At 36.5% G+C, this 27,117-nt stretch overlaps 1 protein-coding gene across 1 annotated transcript in view; it reads right to left on the bottom strand.

The window, feature by feature from the left end:
• The window catches only part of CCDC178 (coiled-coil domain containing 178), a 501,523-nt gene that overhangs the window by 120,727 nt on the left and 353,679 nt on the right, over window positions 1-27,117 (bottom strand). Inside the window, exon 20 of the mRNA XM_089305201.1 lies at window positions 10,246-10,395. Coding sequence (XP_089161327.1) covers window positions 10,246-10,395 — 150 coding nt within the window. The remainder of the gene's footprint in view (window positions 1-10,245; window positions 10,396-27,117) is intronic.

The following is a 27,117-nucleotide window of genomic DNA, read 5'->3' as shown; positions in this document are numbered from 1 at the left end:
ATTATTCTCGTTTTACAGATGGGGAACCAAACTTGGAGAGGTAAATGAATGCTCAGAATCCAAGCTAGTAAGCAACAGAACAGAATCAAACCCAGGCATATTGGCTCAATGCTATATCATACTGCAAATTCATTATTAGATCTTTCTTGAAAGAAAATTTGTATACATTTTGGTAATTATACCCTAGAGGAAAAAGCTACAGAAATATATTTTTAAAGATTTATTTATTTGAAAGTCAGTGTTACAGAGAGAGAAGGAGAGGCAGAGAGAGAGAGAGAGGTCTTCCATTCGTTGGTTCACTCCCCAATTGATCGCAACAGCCGGAGCTGCGCCAACCTGAAGCCAGGAGCCAGGAACTTCTTCATGTGGGTGCAGGGGCCCAAGGACCTGGGCCATCTTCTACTGCTATCCCAGGCCATAGCAGAGAGCTGGATTGGAAGTGGAGCAGCCAGGACTAGAACCGGTGCCCATATGGGATGCCGGTGTTTCAGGCCAGGGTGTTAACCTGCTGTGCCACAGTGCACATAAATATTAAGGCTCTTGTTAGATATTGTCAAATTTTAATTATTTTAAAATTTAATTAATTTAATTATCTCTAATTTTAATTATTTATTTTCTCCTACTAAGTTGGGGTTTGGTTTTCTGTTGTTTTTCTAGGTCCTTGAGATGCATTGATAGCTCACTTATTTGATACCTTTCCAAATTTCTTGATGTAAGAACCAATTGCTATAAACTTTCCTCTTAATAACACTTTTGCTATATCTCATAAGTTTTGATTTTCTGTATTGTCATCTTCACTTATTTCTAGAAAACTTTCTCTTTTGATTTCTTCTATGACCTACTTTTCAATCAGTAGCATGTTGTTCAGTCTCCATGTGTTTGCATATATTCTAGAAATTCTTGAGTTAATTTCCAGTTTCATTCCATTGTGCTCAGAGAAGATGTATGGTAGGATTTTGATTTTTTTTTTAATTTGCTGAGGCTTAGTTTATGGCCTTGCATGTGGTCTATCCTAAAGAAAGTTCTATGCACTGGTGAGAAGAATCTGTATTTTGCAACTGGAGGAGAAAAGTTTTGTAGATCTATTAGGTCCTTTTGGTCTATAGTGGCAGTTAGTTCTGTGTTTGCTTGCTAATTTTCTGTCTGATCTGCCCATTGCAGAAAGTGGGGTATTGAAGTCCTCCATTATTACTGTATTGTAGTCTATGTCTCTCTTTAGAACCATTAAGATTTGTTTTAAGTAGCCTCGTGACATGTAATAAGGTGCATATTTAAATTAGTCACAGCTTCCTGTTGAATTGACCTCTTAATCATTACACAGTTTCCTTTGCTGTCTATTTCAACAGTTTTTGTGGTAAAGTCTATTTTGTCTGATATTAGGATGGCTATAACCTGCTTTTTTTCCTTTCCATTAGCATGGAATGTCTTTTTCCATCATTTCACTTTCATCTGAGTGTACCATTGTTGGTGAGGTGTATTTCTTGTAGGCAGCAAACAGATGGCTTTTATTTTTTTAATCCATTCAGCCAGTCTGTATCTTTTAACTGCATGAGGCCATTCACATTCAAGGTGACTACTGGTAAGTAAAAACTTGGCCCTGCCATTTTCCCATAAATATCCCTATTGCTTACTTTGGATTTTTTTTGTACTTTTCCTGGGAGATTTTCTGCCTTCACATTATTTCATAGTGATGACCATGTTTCCTTGTTTCTGTGTGTAGCACATCCTTAAGCATCTTTTGTAAGGCTTGATGAGTGGTTACAAACTGTTTTAATTTCTGTTTATTATGGAAGGCCTTTATTTCTCCTTCATTCATAAATGAAAGCTTTGTGGGTACAGTATTCTGAGTTGACAGCATGGTAAATTTCTCTCTCTCTCTTTTATTTTTTAATCAGAGGAGAGGGTTTGATCAGCTCTGTTGTCTTATTCTCATGCTTACCCCCTTTCCTCCAAGGCAACCAGTGCTTGAGTGCCAGCCCCAGTGGGTGCAATATTCAATCAGAATCACACAAAAGATCTATGCAGTGCTCAGCGTGAGCACAGATCATTCCTAGGGTATCAGTGAGCCACAAGTGTTTGGAGCACCAACAGTGACTGCCAAGAGACTAAGCTCCATCTCTAACTGTTTTTCTTTAAATATTTCATGAAGACAAGACATATCAATGCCATTCCTGTTGGAATACTTTTCAATTTTTTCTTGTTGAAGAAGAACAGATTTTTTAGTGATCTGAAGAACACTCCTTGTGTTACAAATATTAAACCCACATTTGTCTCAGATGTTCAAAATATTTCCCCTATATTTAAAATTACATTTTAATTTCCTGCTAGCAAATCCATTAGTTATTTTTGTAAGGTTTCTTCCTTTTCATTACATTGATAAAAACTTTCCTCCTACCAAATTCAAATAAATATTCAACTTTATTTAATGTTTATATTTAACTTTTTAACACATTTGTATTTTTTGGCATAGCACACAAAGGTGAATATGTACACAATGAAATACTTCTAAGGCATAAAAAGAATGAAATCCTTTCTTTTGCAACAAAATGGATGCAACTGTAGATCATTATGCTTAATGAGATAAGCCAGTACATAAAAGACAAATATCATATGCTTCCTCTGATATGAGGTAGTTAATATATAATATAAAAATACTTAAGAATGAAAATTGATACTTAATGATCTGATTAATGTTTATGGCCCTTGTCTATGTTTCTGTGGAACCGTGATCTTTCTACTTTCTACCTGTTGAACATTATGGTTAGTCATGCAGTAAGCCTATGATTATAAAGTAAACTGAAAGTATTTTATTGCAAAAGTTAAAGGAATCAAAAAAGAAAGGAAGGAAGCAAATGGGATTAAGGGAGGGTATGAGGAAAGTATGGTTATCTTAGAATTGTATCTATAAAATACATGAAATTTATTCTCTTTATATAAATAATAAATAAATAAATCCTTTGTCCTTATCTATTTAAATTTCCACATATTTATGTAATACACTGTTTTGCACTTTGGGACTTGTTTCTAGGCATTTCATGTGGTATTGAACTTTCTGTCATTTTTTTATATGTTATAGCTTATTGTAGCTTTATTAATTGTTTTAGAACAAGTTAGAACAAATGTTCTCTCATTATTTTCTCCATAAATTTCTTGTTTGTGTTCATGTTTCAGCACAGAATTACTTTAGAGGGCTCCAAAAAATAATCTTGTAATTTGTACAAAATTGTGCTAAAATAGTAAAATGAAGATGCCAGATCTCACCAAATTAAAATATTGGGTGTTGTCATAGCATGTATTGTTTAATTATCTTTTCCATCTGTAAAATTTTGCAGATGTCTTACTAAAGGTTCAAATTTAATATTCCATGTCAGGGTATCTCTAAGGAAATTTTGTGTTTTTGTAACTACTGTGAGTAGGATCTTATCATGAATATGTTATGTTCAAATAGCTGTTTAGTAGTATAATATCTGTATTAACTCTCCATAACCTATGTATCATTGCAACCTGTATGCCTCATAAATATATTCTATACCCCGTAGCAACTTTACCTGGCTATCAGGTGTTTGTCATAGTTCTCTTCCTTATAACACATATTTTTCAAGGTGATTGTCATAATGCTACTATTACCCTATACAAATGTCCAATCTACCATAATTCATCCCATATTCTCTAGTTACATCAACTATTTAACACCTTCTATAAACTAGGATGTTATAACTGTATTTTCATCTGAAGTTCTGACACAAGAAGTGAGGAACATATTTATTTGAAGGAAAAAAGCATATTGGTAGCATGCCTTCTATAGGCAAAATGTACATTTTGTGAAAAACTATCCTAGGTGCCTTATATTTGAAATATATATTTGTGCTTCAAAGGGTTGTTGTCAAGGAGAATAAATAAAATTATATATAAAATCTAAAAATATGCTTAGCACATAGTATGCACTTCATAAATGATAATTATCACTCCACATATATTTTATGACAATCCTGCTAGGGAGACGTTAATATTCATTCTTTTCAGCAGCTCTGGGATATTATATAAGCTGCCCATAACTACTCCACTCCACCTTCAATAAGAGTTAAATTCTAAGAGAACAGATGACTAAAGGAAATATTTAGCATATGAATATGCATTTTCCATGTTAATACTTGTTTTAATAAATGCTTATCAGACACAGCTCTGCAGATTTGGGGAAAGGTGATTACAAAAGCAATTTTTTCAAATGTTTATGTCATTGTGATGCATATGCAGAGTTTGAAACAAAAAAATCATTAACATATACTCCCACAGAATTGAAAATCAACTGCCGTTGTAAGTCATGTAATAGACAAGCATAAGTAGAAAATATAACTATCATGGGAGGAGTATGCAATGAATATTTTACTTGTTCTATTGTAATTTTTAAAAATTGTTTTTGAGTGATAAACAGCATATGTGTTCACTTCATAGCTGCACTATAAATGACAAGTTTAAAAAGTTAGCATTCTGAATACACATGGATTCCAAAGAACATTAACTATTTATTGGAAAATATTCCAAGTTTTTCTAGGGATTTATAGGTAACATAAAAACACTTTATTTTTGGGCCGGCGCCATGGCTCACTTGGTTAATCCTCCACCTGTGGTGCCGGCATCCCATTATGGGCACCGGGCTCTAGTCCTGGTTGCTCCTCTTCTAGTCCAGGTCTCTGCTGTGACCCAGGAGGGCACTGGAGGATGGCCCAGGTGCTTGGGCCCCTGTACCCGCATGGGAGACCAAGAGGAAGCACCTGGCTCCTGGCTTTGGATGGGTGCAGCACACTGGTGGTAGTGGCCATTTAGGGCGTGAGCCAATGGAATGAAGACCTTTCTCTCTGTCTCTCACTATCTAACTTTGCCTGTCAAATTAAAAAAAAAACACTTTATTTCCTTTTCTTTCTTATTTACATGTCAGATTTTTGTACCTTGTGTAACATTTAGTTTTTCCTATCCTTTATGAAATAACTTTTTTTCATTTAATCCACTAAATACTAAGTTGATCAGTAGGATGTAGGTTTCCTTAGAAGATGTTCCAGGGACAATATTAAATTCAGAGTTAAGAGATTTCTTAAAATAAGGTTTCTCACAAGGTTTAGTGTACATATAGGTTGTATCTTTAGAAAGGGGATAAAACACAGTGTTCCATGTTGTATTTACACTACATATTTATGAGTTGCATATTCTCTTTCTCACTCAAATGGGTGTGTGTGGGGAGCAACCGGACTAAACTAAGTTACTGGAATTAAGACTTATTCTATGCATCTGCTCTCCCACAATATGGCGCTGGGAGAGAAGTAAACAGCTTCCGCACAGCTGCCTCCAGTTCAACCAATTAACTGTAGGACTTGCTCCTGATTGGAGAGCAGCGTACTCGGCGTGTGGGCAGCCGAGTTGGGATTGGCGGAGGAGGACTATAAAGGAGGAGAGAGACGGCATGCACCGGGAACATCTATGGGGAACATCTAAGGGAACCCGTGCAGCTCCCGAGAAAGCTGGCCGGCAGTGTGCCGCTCCCCTGCGGAAGTGGGGAAAGTGGTCAGGGGGAACTGCCCTTCCACGGAGGTGGAAGGGATAGTAGCCAACCCGGGAAGAACCAGCAGCAAACCCGGGGAGGGCCGAGCAGACGAAAGAACAGCGCAGGGTCCTGTGTCGTTCCTCCGCGAAGAGGGGGAGCGACAGGTGTGTGTTTGCCAGGGAAGGGGTTGCTGTTCTGTGCATTGCAGGATATTTTCCACCATCCTTGGCAACCAAAAAATAATGGATATTCAGATATTGCCAAATATCCATATGTACTACTTGGGACAAAATAGCACTTGATGAGGCTCTAGTGAGACCTCAGTTGAGAAATACACACAAACACACACACACAAATATAGTCTTCAAAAGGTTCAAGAAAAATGTATACTATGAAAAAAATGGTGTGAAGTTAAAGTATTTTGTACCAAATTTTCTAATTTCATTTCCTACAAAAGTTATGAAGTGTGTGTATGTGTGCATGTGTGTGTGAGTGTGTGCTTTCTAACAATTAGAAGCAGAGATGCCTATGGGATCTTCAAATAACTGCTACTACAGAAACTATTGAAAGAGTTTATAGTTTTCCTATGAAAGAAATAAATTTCTGTCTCTACTAAAATAGCACACAGAAATCACCACCCAAAGCACAATTTTAATACGTGCAAGATAACAAGCAATACAAAATACTTATAAAAATGAGAATGAAAACAGTTTTCATATTTCTCTAGGAAAACAATTTTGTTTATTGCTAGAATTGGCTTTGACTCCTCACCCAATCAATCTCAAGTGAGCATTAGAGGAAACTATGTTAGAAAACTGATGAAAGTTGAAGAAAAACCTGGTGAAACTTAGAGCAGGTACACATATTTTGAGAATTTAAGATGGAAATTTTTGCCTGACAAGACCCAGGCAATACAGATTAAGTAGCAAATGTTCACAGTCCATCCCTTGTTTGGATGAAGAGAGAGTGTGAAAGAGCCTAGATTCTATGTTACATTCCAAGACAGAGCCCTCTGGACTTGGGAATCACAGCCATGAGAGAGTATAAAAGAAAAAATGCACCTGGTCTTGTATGTTTGCTCTTTCTATTCCTATACTCTACTGTATGTTTGCCAGCACAATGGGGTATTCACAATTCATTTTGAATAATTGAATGTATGAATGGATGAATGAGTAGTGTTTGAATTCTGTGAGGGCTGGAAGTGTTGTCAGCTGATTCATGTCCTGATGGAACTGCCGCAGAAACTCAGGTCACATGAAGATGATGTCCCCATCGGAGCATATCCACAACCATTAATATTGTTGCAGCTCAACTATTGGTCTACGCAAACTTCTAAAAAAAATCATGGCATCTGCTCATCTAATTTCTTTTGGCGAGAACACTTGTACCTAATTTAAGACAACTGTGTCCTATGCTGACTTATCTTTTACTTAACTATATATGTGGTAATTCACTGAGACACTTAGCCTCCCCAAGTTTCCACATACGTAAGACAATTTTTTAAAGAGGGGGTAAAGACATTTCTAGTCCAAACTTTTACAACATAGGGTTTTGTACCCTAACCTATAATTTTTAAGGAAACTAGATAGCTTCTAATAAAATAGGTAGAATTTTTTTTTCACCCACCAGAACTTTATCATCATTGAAAAAAGTGACTCCAAGGAGATAAAATTATAAAAACAATTAGTGAATTAAACAATCCATTTGAGTTGGACACCAGAGATATCATATATAATTTCTGTGGCTTTTGCAAGCTTTGTGAGACCTGATGAGACATGTTCAGGATTGTTTAATGAAGGCTCTAGTCAAGATTGTGAAATGTGTGTGATGTAGAAAAACTCAAGTTTGAGTCCCATCAGAGCCACTCTCTATTTGAGTGACCTTGGGAGGCACTGAGTCTCAGGCTCTTACATTATCTAAGGAATGATGATAATAATAATGAAACATTCTCCAAGATTATTGAGGGGCTTTAAAAATAATCTTTGCAACTTGTGTAACAGAGACACTTGATCCATAAGTATGCTTGCAAGTACCAATCAATTCTGTGGTATCTTCTATTTCCTCACTTTGAAAGAACTGGGATTTTCAGAAGGTAAGAGTTAAGCTTTACAAATCATTTATGAAAGAACTGTAAAATATATTTACATCAGTTTTGGGAGAGATCTTATTTTCGATCAACAAAGCATGTGAACATTTGTATGTTGGCTTAACTTACCTTTCTTTGAATTTGGAGTTGCACTCAATGAAACACATGGTGATTGCAACAAAATATGCATATTTTTGAGAGAAAACATATCATATGTAATGGAAAGCTTATGAAAATAAAAAAATGTGTATACTCACAAAGAAGTATAAGCTGTATTTTTTCTAGATTTGTCCCCTTCACTCACTTTTAGTGTTATTTTAAATTTTGATATCTGAGAAGTTTTAGATTGGTTTTTATTTTGTTTTTACTCAGGACCAGGACAGATAAAAAATTTGGTATAGTTGCTTTTGCCTTATTCTTATTTTTTGAAGGGGAAAATATCTGTCACTGAGAATTTTAGAAGTATCAGGAAACATACAATTAAAGTAAACATAATATTATCACTGAGGTTAATATTATAAAGTTTAACTCGACTCATTTGTATGTAAAATTGTGTTAAGGAAGAGGACAATATTTTGTTTTATATTTCCAGTAGCATTTCTTTACTACTTTTAGCCTAAAATAGAAAGAACTATGAAAAATGTATAATTTGTATAGCCAGAAATATTCTCTAAGAAGCATAATTATTAAAATATTATTTACCATGCCAAAAGGGAATTCCCATTCAGAGGCAATAGAATTCATCTAAAATACACAAAAATTCCTAAAAATGAGATTGGTTTTATAAGACCGGGAATTCAACAAAGGAATCAAAAATTGAATGGTGCATTTATATCCCCAAAAGTAAACTGGCCAAAGGATTAAGAACTGCATACATGGTAAGTGATGCAATACTGAATAAATGGACAAAAATATTAAAGGGTGTTCTCATTTTTGATGGCCAAATTCCATCCTGTAAGCAGTACATTAGACGCTAATGACATACGATTTCTCACTGACAGATTTAACAGCATCAATAAGGCCTCTCTGTCCATCGCAGCAAATTGATCCTACATGACACTGACAAGGGCAGCCTGCACTTAATGACCTCCATCGCTGAAGGATGGAAATGAAAAATGAGTGGAAGTACAAATAAATCTCTGAAAGTTTCCCTGAAACAGGTGTGCTAAAGGTGATTCGTTTGTGGAATCACAAACAGAAACCTAATTTCCTAGCATTCTCCATTATCTCCTTGCTCATTCGGGATCTCAGTCCTATCATCCTGCATCAAAGGTTTATTTTATTCCAGAAGTGAAATCTAGACAATTTTGTCCTTCCTATGAAATTTGATATTAGAATTCTCTCTTCAAAGGCTCTTCACTATTTATGTTTTATTTGCCACTAAAGAATTCTGTATAAACTATAACAAGTGCATATACAATTTACTTTTGTTTTTCTCCAGATTATAAGAGGAAAATACCGTAAAGCCATTGATTATTTTCTCCTACTCAATTATTTCCAGCAAATAAAACATGTATAATATCAATATTAATGTCAAATTTATGAAGTATTTGGACAAATGCTCTCTGGATACAAGATGCCCATTCTTTGAATCTTGCACAAGGGTTTGAGGACATAAAGATTTTGCCAACTGCTTAATTTATCAATTCTTCCCCCAAACACAATCATTGATTAATGTCCTTTCATCTTGATCCTATTTCAGTACTATTTTAAGAAAAGATGACATTCTTTTCCCCCCAATATATGTGAAAGTTTCAACTCTCATGAGAGTAGATGAGTTAGAAATATTGGGAAAGCAGCACATGATCAATGAATATAATTTTTGCCAATGGTTGTAGAACATTCCTTTATTTTTAAAGCAACTTAATTTACAGATGTATCTATTTTGATCCTCATCAATTGCCCTGTGAGGTAAATCTTATTTTATGTGTGAGAAAACTGAAATGGGAAAGAGTAGATAACTTGTCATAATCAGTCACCAAGCTAGAGATGATAGTGCCTGCACTTGGATCCTGGCCTTCTGCCTTCCCCAAATTCCACAATACTGAGGGTAAGTAATTACTGGAATTCTAAATTATAATTTATCATTCATCAATATGGGCAACACCAGTAGGAGAATAGATCCACTGGCTGGGAACCGCTTCTCTGGGCAAGGCGAATTGTTAAAAAATAACCGTGCCTCTATTTTCTGAAATAGAGAACAAACTATTTTTCCAAGTTTCTAATGACTTCCCATACCTAATTTAGAAAAACAAAAACAAAACATTTTTGGAGGCCAAAGACAAAGAGGTCTTTCCATGGGAAATCACCTACATTTAGAATTGAAATTTGAAGTCTGTAACAATGTATTTAAATCTAGAAACTAAAAATAATAACAATAAATGGTATTCATTGATTAAAAGCAAATTCATATGAAATGGTGGGTTAGAAACTAAGGCTTTCTTTTCTCAGATGTTCTTTCAGATTCGATTTCAAAAGCAGTGATATCAATGTACAACATATTTTAAACAAAAGAAAACATACCATATTTTCCAAAAGGATCACCGTCAGATTGGTAACCCTCAATTTTATGTTTTATAACATGTAAATTAAATTATTCTAAAAATATTAGAAAAATAAATACCTGTTTCTTATCTCGAATTGAAGCATCAAGTGAAAGCTGTTTATCATATCCAGTGAAATAATTTTCCTTTTCTGTTAAGAAAACAGTCTGTATATGCTGATACTCTCGAGCTAAGCGTAAATTTTCTTCCAGTAGTTTTTCTTGCATTTCCTGAAAGATAAACATATATTTAATTATTATTAATTTGTTTAAAGTTTTATATCATTTGCATTATCTTCAAGCATTCTATTTTATATTGTACAAAAATAACACAAAAAGCAAGAAAAAAAATGTTTACAGTGACAGCCTGATCCTCATTGGATTTAAGAATGTTCTTTCTTGAGGAAGACTTCTTCATTTGTCTTTTGAACCTGGTATGTGATTCACCAGAGCTTGTCTGACATCTCGTACCTTTTATTCCTGGACTTCCCTCCATCATGCCATGGGAAGTTCCCAGTCCTGGGAACTGCTACCCAGCAGCCAAGAGGTCATCTTCCAGCATCCTGCCCCTTTCTCTTTCCTCTTGCCTGGTGCTCAAACAAGTAGAAGACACAATGGAGCTTAGAATTTGATCTCCAAGAAGATCAGAGTGTTGGCACTCACAGAAACATTCAAAATAGAGAGGAGGAAAGACAAAGCATAGGGAATTCAACATTTAGAACCACCCAGAGATATTATTTTTTTTTTTTTTTTTTTTTTTTTTTTTTGACAGGCAGAGTGGACAGTGAGAGAGAGAGACAGAGAGAGAAAGGTCTTCCTTTGCCGCTGGTTCACCCTCCAATGGCCGCCGCTGCAGCCGGCGCACCGCGCTGATCCTGGCAGGAGCCAGGAGCCAGGTGCTTTTCCTGGTCTCCCATGGGGTGCAGGGCCCAAGCACCTGGGCCATCCTCCACTGCACTCCCTGGCCATAGCAGAGAGCTGGCCTGGAAGAGGGGCAACCGGGACAGAATCCGGCGCCCCAACCGGGACTAGAACCCGGTGTGCCGGCGCCGCAAGGTGGAGGATTAGCCTATTGAGCCACGGCGCCGGCTCGAGATATTATTTGATATTGATATATTTTAGCTATAGTAAAGATTCATTTTGCTTCTATGAACACTTGAGAGTGTTGTTAATATCTTCTTCCATGATTAAAATATAAAATAAATATGTCAATTCCAATGCAAACCTCTTGGAAAATAAATCTCATCATTTCTCATCAGCAAATCAATAATTTTATTTATTTTTCTAAATGTAGTTATTTCTAATTGTATTTATTTATTCAATTATTTGAGGAGAGAAGGAAGAAAGGAGGGAGGGAGGCAGGGAGAGTGAAAGAAAGAGCCAGCAAATGAAAGACATCATTCTATTTTTATAATTTTTTTTTTATTCGACAGAGAAAGACAGAGAGAAAGGTCCTCCCTCCACTGGTTCACCCCTCAAATGGCCAGTACGGCCGGAGCTACGCTGATCCGAAGCCAGGAGCCAGGTGCTTCTTCCTGGTCTCCCACGCAGGTGCAGGGGCCAAACACTTGGGCTATCCTCCACTGCCTTCCTGGGCCACAGCAGAGACCTGGACTAGAAGAAGAGCAACCGGGACCAGAACCCAGCGCACATATGGGATGCCAGCACTGCTGGCAGAGGATTAACTGAGTGAGCCACGGTGCTGGCCTTGAAAGGCATCATTCTTATCTGCTGGTTTACTTGCAAATGCCTGCAATGACCATGGCTGGGCCAGGCTGAATTCAATCTGAGTCTCCCATGTGAGTATTATGGACCCAAGTAGTTGAACTTGCTGCCTCTCAGGGTGCACGTTAGCAAGGAACTAGAGTTCAGAGTAGAGCTGGAACTCAAACCCAGATATCCCAATATGAGATGCAGCTATCCTACCTGGTGTCTTAACTGCTGTGCAAAACACCAACGCCTTCCTACAATTTTAATTTGCATGCATGCCTTCAGTTTTGTTGCTGGTTCCTTTTATTTTTCTTACACAAGACAATGTCTGGCTGCTTCAAAAATATGTAATTTATCAATAGCTTTAAATATTTTCTAACACATTAGTCTAGAAATTCCTCTTGTGAAAATCTAGTCTAAACAAAAACTTTAATCATTATGCATTATATACAATGATAAAAGTTTTTAAAACACATTAATTCAGGTCAATTATGATGAAGATAATGATTATATAATGATATAAAAAGCTATTGAGAAGAAATTAACGTCTTCCTGTGAAAACAGGCATCCCTACAAATCTTTAAGTTGTTAAAAATATATTCTGATATTGGGATGTGCACAGAGGAAATGTAATTCAGCAGAAAATTGCCCATACAAATATTTCTGTATTTGCACACTTGAAGATTTATTAAGGTCAACAAACATATTTCTCATGAAAGTCTGGTATCCATATTGATCCCTAGTGATTAATAATATGTCATAGCTGTTCTTCATAAAGCTGAAATGATGAACTGAGAACCATTTTAAATGTCCTTGTCATAATTCTGACACAATAATTTAAAACTTTAGAAACTTCTGTCTAATAAACTTGCCTAAAACCACAGAATTATATTTATCAGGTAGAAAAAATTCCATACACATTTTCCTTTGGTGGAAACACTTTTATTATGGCTACCATATCTTTGATATTTTTTCTTAAGATTTACTTATTTATTTGAAAGGCAGAGTTACAGAGAGACAGGCAGAGACATAGAGACATAGAGAGACAGAGAGAGACCTTCCAACCACTAGTTAAGTCCCCAATGGCTGTAACAACTGAAGCTGGGCCAATTTGAAGTAAAGAGCTAGGAGCTTCTTCTGGGTCTCCTATGTGAATCAGGGGCCAAGTACTTGGGTCATCCTCCACTGCTTTCCCAGGCATGTTAGCAGGGAGTGGATTCGAAGTGAAGCAGCTGGGTCTCAAATTTGGTGCCCATGTAGGTTGGCTTTACCTGTTAAATCACAATGCTGGCCCCTGTTTTTTGATATCTTAACACTAATATTAAAATCCAGTCCTCAAGTGGTTGACCTGGAACACTGATAAGTGTTCTCCTAGGGGCAGGAGTTCAGATCATTTTTTTTTTGAATGGTTGAATCTTTTTTATTTTTATTTAGTAAATATAAATTTCCAAAGTACAGTTTATGGATTACAATGGCTCCCCCCCCATAATTTCCCTCCCACTCGCACCCCTCCCATCTCCCGCTCCCTCTCCCATTCCATTCACATCAAGATTCATTTTCAGTTATCTTTATATACAGAAGATTGATTTAGTATATAGTAAGTAAAGATTTCATCAGTTTGTACCCACACAGAAACACAAAGTGTAAAATACTATTTCAGTACTAGTTATACCATTACTTCACATTGGACAACACGTTAAGGACAGATCCCACATGAGAAGTAAGTACACAGTGACTCCTGTTGTTGACTTAACAATTTGACACTCTTGTTTATGGCGTCAGTAATCTCCCTAGGCTCTAGTCATGAGTTGCCAAGGCTATGGAAGCCTTTTGAGTTCGCCGACTATGACCCTGTTGGAGTTCAGATCATTTTAAGTTTTCTGTTTGATAAAACATAAGCACAACTGAATCTAAGGTATCCTAGAGCTCTAATACTTTTCTTCCAAATCCCAGATGGTTACTATAAACACTTGAGAGGAGCATTGCAAGAATTGTGGAGATTGCATTAAATTGATTTAATGGAACTTAATTGGGAAAATATTTGGTAACTTATGCTTCGCTCACTCTGTAGTATCTAGGTTTTTTTCCAAATACATACATTTAGAATTTGTAGATACCTATAATTATCACTTTATATGCTACATCAGAGCAGATAATAAGAAATAGAATAGTATAGTTATGCCAATGAATCTTCTAAACATGGTTACGTCAGTCATAATATTTTACATTTCCTAGATATTAATATATAGAAGGATTTACAAATTCCCTATCTATTCCTGAAAGTCAAAGACTTTCAGATGTACAATAAAGTTTATGTTTTTTTTAATTTAAATAGTATTCTAACACTAAAAATGCTTTTTATATATAACTGGGATTCCATGGCACAATTCAGACTCATTTAAATTTTGCTCATAGTTTTGTAACCTGCAAATGAAATTGAGGGCAATGATCACTATCGGTGAACATGCATGGGAAAAATAATGCTACCACTCGTGGAAGTTAAAGAGTTCATAAAAGGATAACAGTATAAGAAATTTAATATAGACAGAAGGAAGAAAGTCAGGGATACACCAAAAAGGTGAAAACAGGGAAGAACGAACTAACAGGAAAAGTAAGATGATTTTTAAAGGCTTTTAAATTCAAATTCAGGGGCATGGCATTGTAGCCTGGTGAGCTGGAAAAGCAGGAGAGGATGGTTCAAGTGCTTGGGCTGCTGCATCCACGTGGGAGACCTGGTGGAAGATCTTGGCTTTGGTCTGGCCATTCAGACCATTTGGGGGTTGAACCAATGAAGAAAGAAATCTCTGTGTGTGTGTGTTTCCCTCTCTCTTTAACTCTGACTTTTGAATACATGTATAAATCTTTTCTTAAAAAAATAAATTCAAATACAGCTCCATCTTATCAATAGGATCTTTCTAGTTAAGATCTTAACTAAATGTGAACTTGAGAAGTATATTTTTAGCTTTAAAAGTGTTAATGAGAAATGTTGCTGGAATCCCTTGTAGAATAAAATAATTGTATTCACCCCATTTATTCATTCAAATATTTTTATTTAATAAATAATGTCAGATCCTAAGATATAATGGAAAGCCTCAAGGAGTCCTCAGTCTTGTGGCAAAGATTTTTATTAAAAATCATACAAATGTGTAAGTAGAATAAGAATTCTGAATCTTTTGCACCTTTTGTTTTTCATGTTTATTAAATTTACCCAAAAGATCTATATAGTAGCATTTTTTCAAAGCTAGATTTACTATTTATTCAATTCCTATGATTACTAAAATTTTGAGGTAACAACACATTGGGGAGATAGCTTGATCAGGAGAAGAGACATGGTGAATGTTTATATTTTCAATATTACCTAGAATTCATTAGAGGAAATATTTAGCTTGATGATGGCTTATGCACTAGCATCTCAAATTATTTGTTAAACTTTGATGCTTAGGGGATATTACATCTTCTTTTCTCAAAATTTATTAGGAAATAAAGATTATATTAATAAAGACCTGAACAAAAATTTAAGGAAGGCTGAGACCATTACTTTGCTCAACTCCAAGACATGTTCACAGAGTAAGGTTTGCATAAATATGTGTACAGATTTTCAGTAAATAGATGAGTAAATGAAAGAATGCACATGATACCACTTTAGAAATAATCATTTTGCATGTTAGAATCACACATTTTATTTGACCTTTTAAGGAAATAACCTATGGATGATATAATTGCCTATTATAATGATAATAGTATATGTTTATACTATTTGATCCTAGACTATCTGATAGTAAAACCTGGAATATATAAAAGAAATTCATACAGCATGTTTTTGCACTTTAAATTAATCTAAGGATGCACCACATAATCCAGGCTTAGCAATAGTTCTTGATCTGACGTATATCATTGACTTTCAAAAGTTATGCAAAGCCCTTGAAATTGCACACAGTTTTTTTTCGGGGTTGCCTCATTAGGCTGTGACCAAAAAGTGTTGAGGAACCATTGCTTAAAAAGCAAACAAAATCCTCCCTTCCTCTATCAACAAAAGTGCTGAAAAATAAAGGCAGATCAAGATCCTAATATATCCATATAGAAACTCTCCATTTTTTTTGATCCTTCTTATTTAAAACCATGGATTTTATCCTGGACTTTCTCTCCATTTTCTATTCGTTTTTCTTTCTGTTCCCTTCTTTACACTTCCCAGTGGGTAAGTGATGAATAGGGAATTTAAAGAAGAGATCAGTTCTTTTTGAACAAAATACAAGGCTTCTGTCAGCTATTTACATCTAACTTTTCAATCCATTACTAAGAATTTGGAAATAATGGTGAACATTAGTTTATAGATTTCATACATAATAGAAAACAATAAGGGTTAGTTACCTTAATGAAAAAGAATACAACCTAGGACAGTCTTTATTGTAACAGGATGTAATATATTGACATAGCCACAAAGAAAGAAGAAAAGAATATGGTACTCCCAAAGAGGTTGATAAGTGGTGGAAGCAAAAATAATCTAAGGGCACAAACAAGACCGGTGCATACCAAAGGAAACATGCCCACCAAAAGGAAGCATTGCTTTTGGCCCAGTACATTAACTCCCCAAGTTCTAGAAACCATTCTGCACTCACCCCAGTATTATTTACATTGTGTTATACTAGCTCCATTAAGAAGAAAACAGAAAGATTCATAATAAGAGTAGCAACCAACACTAGAGACTCCTTTCTATAACTAACGTTTACTGAATTTTTCCTTGTGGATAATTGTCTGAGATGTTATATTATTATCTTTATTTTACAGATAAGGAAGACAAGGCAAAAAGAAATCAGGTGAGTTGAACCATATCTTCCAAAAATAGCCACAGCAGTAGTTTCAGTCCCACATGGTTTGCCTCTTCATTTTGGAACGCGGAGTCTATTTCTCCTTCCTTTGATGGTAGGATGACTTGTGACTTCCCTGGCTAATCAAGTATGGTGGGAATGATGCTGTGGCTTCACAGAATAGTCTGTAAAAGTCACATAGCTTCTGTCTGGCACTTTTTCGGGGGAAACTCACCTTTGAAATAAGCTTTCATGTTGTAGGGTTCCCAAGACATGTGGAGAAGCCATTTTGAGATCTCCAGCAAATACATTAAACTAATATGAGATGTTAATAATAGGAGAGGCTGGATGTAGTTTTTTTTTTGTGACAAATATACTAATATAAGATGTTAATAATGGAGGAAGCTGGGCTTGGAGTATTTGGGGACTCTTTGTACTATATCTCATTTTTTGTTTTGCAAAAGTTGAAACTACTCTGTGATAAAAAGTTTATTTTAAAAATCCCTGGCTCAGGTCTCAGCTAACAGCATGGTGAGTGACTGAGTCATTTGAAGGTGAATCTAGACCTTAGTCTTCACATCATCCAGCTGGTCTGGATCATGTGAAACAGAGACAACCTACACCTGATGTGTCCTGCCCAAGTTTCTGACACATAGAATGATAGCAATCATAGTTATTTTACATAGTGCAGTTTGGGGTGTCATATTCATCTTATCATAGCAACTGACACACCATGTCTAATGTCCAAGGTTCAACAAATGTTAAGTGAAGGAGATGGGCTTTGCATCCAGACAGGTTACAGATCCCACCATATTTTACCAATCCAGTATACTTTCTTCTTAAACACTTTGTGATATTATCTTCACAAAACCTAGTAACACTCAACAATCAAGTAAAATAACTGAATTACCTTGTTCTGAGACCACTTCCACCAAGCAAGTGTCTTATAAATTGGCTAACTCAAACCTTGTTGGTGTAGACAAATGGGCTGCTAGAGGAAACCAGAAGTTGGTCCCCTTGGACAATACTCTTCATTGTAAGTCAATATGGACATGCTGGTTATATATAATCAGTCTACTGTATTTTTTAATCTACATGAATCCATATTCCATAAAATCGGGATGTAATCCCTGGTAAGCCCCAGCTCATGGCTCTTCTGAGCTGAGGCCTGCACAATTCTGGACTGTGGTTGGATGTGAAGAGTAATGCTATCCATTGAGACTTGTGGAGTGCCAACCAAAGACTCTTACCCTGGAAAGCACCCAAATCCATTAGAATTTTTTTTCAAAATCTAATATGGACTAGTGGCAAATGAGATTATAGAAAAAAAAAACTTTGTTCCAAATATTCTAGAGAGGAAATTATGATTAAAATATATGTGCTGTACATGTATGTACAGAAAATGTACATAATTTGCCACAAATCTCTTGTTGTTTATAATCATCATGGAGTCTATGATTAAATTTATAGTAATGAGTCATTCATCTGGACTCTCAATTACTCCTAATACTGGCAGTTAGGTTCAGTTCACCAGGCATAAGGGCTAGGGGCTTCTTCCAATTATGTATTCTAAGACAGTTGTCATCTTCTGACCCCTTTCTAATCCTAACTCTCCCGTACTGATATAATTATCTGCTGCTATCTCAGCTGATCTGATGATCTGTCATCTTCTGCTTCTTGGTTATTCAACGTTTATTGCAGACAGCTCTTTGCTTCCTTGCATTTCATGGGAGTTCTGCTGGCTGTTGCTGCCATGGCTATGCTCATTGCAGACTACGCCACCCTCACTTTAGTCTCATGGTTGGAAAGAATTGATTTCCTGCCAGAACCACCAGAAAACAAAACTTGTATTGCGGGTATTTATTGATCAATTTTACTCTAGAGCATCCTCACATCTAGCTTTTCATTCATCGGTTGATTTGTTTATTCAATCATTTGCTTAGCAAACCCAAAGTAGGCTTATTCTCTGGATCCAGCTCTTGGGCTAGCCCAGGGGATGAAAAGAAGGGTAAGATGTAGTTTCTGTTTACCAAGGATTACAATGGGAGGAAGCAGAAGTGAAAGCAAGTCTATTCGAGGTACAGTGGAATTGATTCTACCAGATGTGGAAGCAGGATCAGAAAAGGCTTCATAGAAGAAATAATCAGTGATCTGCATCCTAGAAGAGTCATTCTATTTGTCAGGGATCAATGCTCTTCTACCACATGGGCCAATAAGTATGTGAAGAAATCTGGGAGTTAGGGAGTCAAGAGAAATGTTTTCTTTGGCCCTTTAGGACTAGTAGATTCCGGTTACTTCTTACTTGTGAATTAAGACTTTCAAGGATCTCTTGACTTTAAACTATTACTAATAGCATAAAAATGGAAACTCACATATTTAGTACCCTACTGCTGAATAGGATGGTAACTAAAGCTTGGTCTCCAGCACCAATGTTTCAGTAGTGATCTTGGATTAAACCATTGATCCCATGCAATTAAGTCCCTATTGCCCTTATCTATACCTTTGGCACATCTCTGACAGCATCAGGCACTGGATTGCTAGTTTTGCATAAGTGATGAGTTGTTGTCATCACAACATGTATTAGTACTAAGACAGAGCCACAAAATATGCAGTGAATAGCCTTTAGAATAAGCCAGACAAGGGGTCTCCAAGTCTCTTTGTGAACACTGTCAGTTCCAAAACATTCCCTTTGATTCATGGACATTAACATGAGGAACATAAAATTGCTTAAAACACATGCCAATTCTCTAACAATATATAGGACATGGAGAAAATGCTTACTAGGTACATTGCCTACTGTGTGCACAGAGGCACTGTTATATTGCTGCTTCCATAAAAGCCATACACCAATTATTACAGAAAGCAAGGGTTCTCCCTAGCGTTTCCAAGGAGAGATTCTGCAAGAATGGCATGTGTCGATACCCTGAAGCCTCAGAGGAGCAAATAACTGTTTTAACTCCCCTAGGACCCACTTCTTCATCTGTGCTGCCATGGAAACCAGTCTCTTGTCCAACATGAATTCTCCTATAATTAGTCTTAAAAGAACATTCTTGATTTGTACAAGAACAAATCAGTCCTCTGAATCAAGGCTGTTACATGCCTCAAACTCTACATATTATCATGCTAGACAAAATCACTGCTTTTCATTCACTCACTTATTATGAAGCAATTGGTACACACTAAGCTTTATGGGAGACCAAATAGCACCTATATGACACTGCTAGACAAAAGCCTGTCCTGTGCCAGCTGATGGGACAAGCTCTCCCACTAAGAGTTCAGAGCAAGGCTTCAGCTATCTTCTCCCACCCAGCACCCATGTACATAACCACACGCAAGGCTCCTTATCTTAGCTCCCTGACTGGGTTACCAATTTTGTGACTACATTGATTTACTCGGAAGTTTGCTAGTGGATGTGACAGCATTGCTTCTTAGAACTCAGAAGAAATTCATTGGATGCTTGTGATTACATTAATCCTGCTTGCTCCTGATTGTCTCTGTTCATTGTACAATTTGGATCAGGAGTTGTTGATACTAACGAAACACATAAACAATTTCAGGATAGAAAGAGATTGCAATCAGATAAGGGAATTGTCACATTCCCAAGGGAACTACATTGGCATACACAGTAAGTGAAGGATAGAAGCTGTGTCCAGATAATGACAGTAGTTGAGAGATCACTTCCAGCAAACATGATAAGCAAAGAGATTCAGAGAAGAGTTAGCTTTTGAACAGATTTCTGAAGATATTTCAGATGCAAGGGTTTTATGTGGCTTTGGCAGGGGAAATCTAGCTCAGAAATGCAGTTCCCTAAAAATACTAAAAAGCACCTGCTTAATGTGGGTGTGTGTTCCAAAAGAAAAACATTTATTTCCATTTTGACTGTGGTATTCATTCTATAACTGAGTGACTATACGAAAATCCCACGCAAATGGCATGCATATTAGCTATTAAATTTCTATTTGATTCAATTTTCTTCAATAATGGCATGTCCCTTCAAAAGTGTTTGATGTAGGGGGCTACATTGTGGCATAGCAGGTTAAGCTGCTGCTTGGGGTGCCTGCATCCCACATAGGCACCGGTTTGTGTCCTGGTTGCTTCACTTCTGATCCATCTCCCTGCTAATAGCCTGGGAAAGCCACGGACTATGGCAGAAGTTTTTTAGCCCCTTTCACCCATGTAAGAGACCCAGATGAAACTCCTGGCTTCAAGCTGGTCCAACCCTGGCCATTTTGGCTATTTGGGTAGTGAACCACCAGATGGAAGATCTCTTTTTCTCTATTTGTTTTTCCCTCTCTCTTGATATCTCTGCCTTTCAGATCAATAAACAAATCTTTTAAAAAACCTATTTGGTATAGCTGATTATTGAAAAATTTTTGTAGTAAGAATATAAAAATCAATGGTACTTAAAGTATATCTTCAATTTATAAATTAAAGTACAAGATTTAATGATTACATTTCACAAAATACATGGTAATGTCTTAGAATAATCCCTGACACATGGCTTGTCTTTGGTTATACTCACAATAATAGTAATTTTCTTAAATGTATTTTTACTTAGAAATATTTTTAAATTTAATAATACTTTTCTTGGATATTGTTTAAGATGATTAAACATGAGCACATTTACAGCTTATTTATTTGTTAAATATTCCTATATGCTATTGTAATTTAATTATAACATGTCAATACTTTCAAACATATTTTAAAAATATGCTACTCTTTTCACGGTATCATATGAAAGGCTGCATAACCATTTTCTTTCCATGGGTACCTCCTGATTTGAATAGTTTAAGATTTAGAAAGGTTTCCTATTTACTCACATTTTAATGATATACATTTCTACTTCACTGGTGGAAAAGGCTGATCAGTCACAGAAAGGTCAGTTAACACTAAATAGACCCTTTCTTTATGTAATTACAAAGAATAATATCTTTGTGCTGATGGTACTGCACATCGAGTGGGTGATATAGAGAATTAATGTGCTGCCTTGTTGGCCCATGGGATACAGATTCCAATACAATAACCACAACTTATTCTAATTATGCAGCTTTAAAAGGTCATCAGCAAAAAGAGTTAGGGAATTATCAACCAACTTTATCATAAAACAATAATGTACTATATAAATGCAGAAACCATAAGAGCAGTACCTGGAATCTTCATTTCAAAGACAGAAAAACTGATCTAAGGTTCCAGGACTATATTATGGCAAAAATTGAGTAAATTCTTTGAAGAATAAAAATATAGCTATTTTGTAACTTGACAGTGATGCAGGATAGCCTAAACTCATATTTATAGGAAATATTTAATTTTAGAAAATGTGTTTATTATTTAATGTTAATTCCATTATTATATCCATTTGATATCAGAATTCAACTATTCTTTTAAAAATCTATTTGTCATAAAGTCATCCATAATTATATTATATAGAAAACAGATAAGTACATAATGTAGAAAATTAAGGCCCCTCTTCAAAACCATGGTCCTCTCTATTCCCAAAGATAGCATAAACTCTTTAGGGCAAGTGATACAGGAATAGAAATGTTAAGAACAATTCTCACATTGACAATGAGAAAAGAGAGGCCAAGGTAGTTAATTTCTGTCCAAGACTGCACATGAAGAGAGCAATATCAAGGCTGGGCCAGCCTGACTTTAGTAAAACCCTTTTTTGGGTCTACATCAGTTGTGAATATTTGTATGAACTGCAGGGTCCTTAACTTTCAGGACTGATGTGTGTGAATGCTGTAATTTTTGAATATCCTCAAGAATGACACCAGTCTTTCAAAATAAACTGGATATTTGAGGAAAAAAATTTAACATCAAAGGACACATAAAATGGCAACTGATGCTCAGTTCCTAGCACCAGTGTTTCAGTAGCATGGGATTGTGGGGTCAGAAACATTAGGTCTATTGTCACAGATGTGTCAAGTGTAAGAATTCAGTAAATAATTTGCAATCCAATAAAATATCCATCAGGGTACACTTATTACTATTCTTACTCTATTACTACTATCCACCTGATAGAATTGCTCACATTTGAGCACCATCTACATCTTGCAACATATTTCAAGCAGAGATAAGATCTAAAGTACCCAAGGCAATTTTCTGCAGATACAATCAGCTCTTTGTATCTGTGGTTTCCACATCCATGAGATTCAACCAACTGTGGATTGAAAATATTTGAAAGAAAAAAATCATGTGTTTTCTGAATACGTAGAGACTTTTGTTGTAATTGTTCCCTAAACAATAGAATAAAATTACTATTTATACAGCATTTATATCATACAGAGGACTTCAATAAATCCATGGAAAACAGAGTTAAATTTATTTTGAAGCAAAACATTTTTAAAATTTTTGCATAGTTTTTTTTCATAATAAAGTATCTTCCAAAAACTTTTTGATGACCCTTATATAAGATATTAGGGATTATAAGGAATCCAGAGATTATTGAACACACATAGGATAAGTGTAGATTATATGGAAATACTACACCATTTTATACGCAGGAAGTGAGCACTGGTGGATTTCTGTGTCTACAGAAGTCCTGTAACCAGTCCCCTTCAGGTACTGAGAGGCAACTATGATCATCTTGGGATATATATAGTCTCTAAAACAACAATTCCAGTATGGAAAAGATCAGATTTTTTTTTCTAGGCCACCGATCAGCAAACTGTGTCTCTCCAACCAGATACAGTCCAGTGCTTGCTTTTGTAAATAAATTTTACTGAAGCACCATCACACACATGTGTTTATGTCTCATCTATGACTGGTTTGGCACTACAGTGGCAGAGTTAAGTAATGCCATAGAGACTGAGCTGACTGCAAAGTCTGAATTCTTTTAGTATTCTTTAATGTAGTAGTATTCTGAACAACAAAGTTCCAGTTTAGACCTCTAATTAGAGATGTTCATGGGCTGTGCTTATGCCAACATATAAATAAAGACAACTGGAAAGCTTTAAAAAAATTTTCAAAGGCCGGCGCTGTGGCACAGAGGGTTAACGCCCTGGCCTGAAACGCCAGCATCCCATATGGACGCCAGTTTGAACCTGGCTGCTCCACTTCCGATCCAGCTCTCTGCTGTGGCCTGAGAAAGCAGTAGAAGATGGCCCAAGCCCTTGGGCCCCTGCACCAATGTGGGAGATCTGGAAGTAGCTCCTGTCTCCTGGCTTCAGATCGGCACAGTGCTGGCCATTGTGGCCAATTGGGGAGTGAACCATCGGATGGAAGACCTCTCTATCTCTCTGCCTGTCTTCTCTCTGTGAAACTCTGCCTTTCAAATAAAGAAATAAATCTTTTTTTTTTTTTTTTTTTTTTTTTGACAGGCAGAGTGGATAGTGAGAGAGAGACAGACAGAGAGAAAGGTCTTCCTTTTGCCATTGGTTCACCCTCCAATGGCCGCCACGGCCGGTGCACCGCGCTGATCTGATGGCAGGAGCCAGGTGCTTCTCCTGGTCTCCCATGGGGTGCAGGGCCCAAGCACTTGGGCCATCCTCCACTGCCTTCCTGGGCCACAGCAGAGAGCTGGCCTGGAAGAGGGGCAACCAGGAAAGAATCCAGCACCCTGACCGGGACTAGAACCCGGTGTGCCGGCGCTGCTAGGTGGAGGATTAGCCTAGTGAGCCGTGGCACCGGCATAAATAAATCTTAAAAAAAATTCTAGCAGAGGTCTATACTAAGAAGACAGACCCAATCAACAGTAGCTTGAAAATGTCACCAAGACCATAGAAAGCAATGAAATATTGGTGAGCTGCTTAGTACTCTCAAAATGGACTCAATTGAACAATGTTGGCAGAACTCTTAAGAAATGATTGACAAAGCCCCCCAAAAAAATCTACGTTGTGCCTTTTTTGATCACTTATGGATCATGTAAGCCTTGGATATAAGGAAGGTAAAAGTCTGCTCACGCTGCTTCTGCTCTTAGAATTTGTGTTTTGGCAGTCCAGAATCAACTTTATGTTGCCAAGCTTAAGTTTAATTTTGCCAGTCACATAGATGTCAATTCATTTACGGAAGAGCTGAGTAAAATGTGGTGGCTTTCTACTATGAAAGGCTACACAGTGATTAGAAGAAATGAACTTGACAGACATCACAGTAACATTGAGTGCTCTTTAAATGCAGTGCTGAATGGAGGAAGCCAAAAATGTTGATAAATATAGCACATGGGGAAAATTCCATTGGGCAATTGGATAGAAACAAGACTTAGGAACTAAGTGGGGAGGAAACAAATTAAGAATTAACATGTAGAAAATATATATATATATGTGATCAACAGTGACACTGATCTCTGTTTAAATGATTTAGTGGATGCACACATCTACTTCTTTCAGGTTTTTCCATGTCTTAAGATAACTTATAAAACTTCTAAAATAGGGTAAATCAAACTCTTCTGTACATACATTTCTGCAACAATAGGTTTCATTGGGAGCATGGTCATAAGATTTACTCTGTCTATCAACTAGCCATGGCCAGAGCAAGTGCAGAATTAAAGAAATCCGCCAACATAACTAGCTACCAAATTCATGGCTGTTTCTTTCTATGCCTTCTTTTTCCCTTTTTTGATGTTGCCTTATTTCAATTTCTTACTTATTTCCCTTTTATATTTCCTCTGGTTTTTCCTCTTGCATCTTCTTTAATATTCTGTCAGGCATAAATCATGCAACTGTCCAGAGTCCTCTTTTTATCATATTACTTCCTAAAGACACCATCTTCCTTTCCTATCATTTCTTCAATCCTCTATTCTTTTCAAGTTGCTTCTTTCTTCCCACACTATGGTTTACCAATATGTGTGCAGGATATTTAAAAGTGTATGGGAAATACTGAATGACCCAGTTATTTTTTTCCCCAGAAAATAAAACAGTTCATGAAAATTCAGTGCAGTGACAGGAGGGGGCAGGGGGCACTGGTTGGTTGTGCAGCTCTTTATGCTTGTCTTCTGTTCTACAGGATGTTTCTGTCTTCCTTGAGTTCACCTTCTATGCTGGCCATATGTTAATGCTGGCCAGGCACTAATTTGGATAGTTGAGATAACACATAAATCAAACTGAAAATTTTTAGTCTACTTGGAAAGGTTAGCGATAGCTATCCTTCTGTATCAGTATGACATGTCAGCCAAACAGAGATGCGGAAGTGTGAATGCAACATGTTTGCATAAGTTAAGTGTGCAGTGAATACAATTACATTTTTATAGAGAAACTTATGCGTGTATTGTTTTTAGACTACTGACTGAGAGGAAGAGAACTAGTAAATTAAAATGCTGTTGAAGAAACTGAAATCTTCTTAGGAAGGACACAAGACACAAAACAACAAAACTGACATTTTTATTTGACAGATAGAGTTAGACAGTGAGAGAGAGACAGAGAGGTCTTCCTTCCCTTGGTTCACTCCCCCAAATGGCCGCTACAGCTGGAGCTACGCTCATCCGAAGCCAGGAGCCAGGTGCTTCCTCCTGGTCTTCCATGTGGGTGCAGGGGCCCAAGCACTTGGGCCATCCTCCACTGCCCACCCAGGCCACAGCAGAGAGCTGGACTGGAAGAGGAGCAACCAGGACTAGAACCCAGCCCCCATATGGGATGCCAGCGCCGCAAGTGGAGGATTAACTAAGTGAGGCATGGCGCTGGCCCCCAAAACTGACATTTATGAGAATGGTAAGATATTTGGTATTGAGAAGAAAATCCAAATAGAATGATAGTAACTATTGCACATTTATATTGGTATGTGGTGAAATGTGTAAAGATTAGCATTATCAACTTTTCTCAAAAAACTGACACTAGATAAGCCACAGTCATAATACCACACTATGCACACCTATATAGCTAAAAACAGTATGTTTTATTAGGGTTAATGTATTCATACTAATTCTCCACTTCCATGAACATTTGTGACATATGATCTTGTCCTTATGTTCGGTACATAGAAGCTCAGCAAACATAACTGAGTTAATGTACATTACACTCATGTTTTCATAAGCTCAGAAGTACCCACACAAGGGAAATTGGTGGACTAACTACTAATGATTTTTACTTTTCAAAGTATCCACATCAGCCAAATGGACTTCTCAGAGTATAAGATGTGATAGTAGCATATGTGTGTGTGTGCGTGTGTGTGTGTTTCTGTAGAAAAACATTTAACAATTCACATTTACAACATAAAAACATAGGAATCTGTCCATGTATATTTTGACTGAGAAAAATAATAAGGTTTCCAGTTCCTGAAATCCTAGTTTGCAAAAGCATTTTACTGTATAATCTCTCTGTATTGTATTCCAGTTTACTTGTAGGTTTTCCTTGGAAGAGTAACAGAAATCTAAACTACCTGCTTTGCTGCCTTTATACACATTGCTAAGCTGTGTTCTCACAACTCAGGAGATTAAAATTAAAAAAAATAGTAAGACAGTTTCACATGAAACGACTAGCTGATTTTTTTTTAATAACACAAGAGCGTC

Source organism: Oryctolagus cuniculus, chromosome 10, assembly GCF_051225735.1.
Source record: "Oryctolagus cuniculus isolate XC-2025 breed Fujian yellow rabbit chromosome 10, ASM5122573v1, whole genome shotgun sequence".
NCBI classification, from domain to species: Eukaryota; Metazoa; Chordata; class Mammalia; order Lagomorpha; family Leporidae; genus Oryctolagus; species Oryctolagus cuniculus.
Note: the sequence above shows the minus strand (reverse complement) of the source record. Positions and strands in the feature narration are given on the sequence as shown.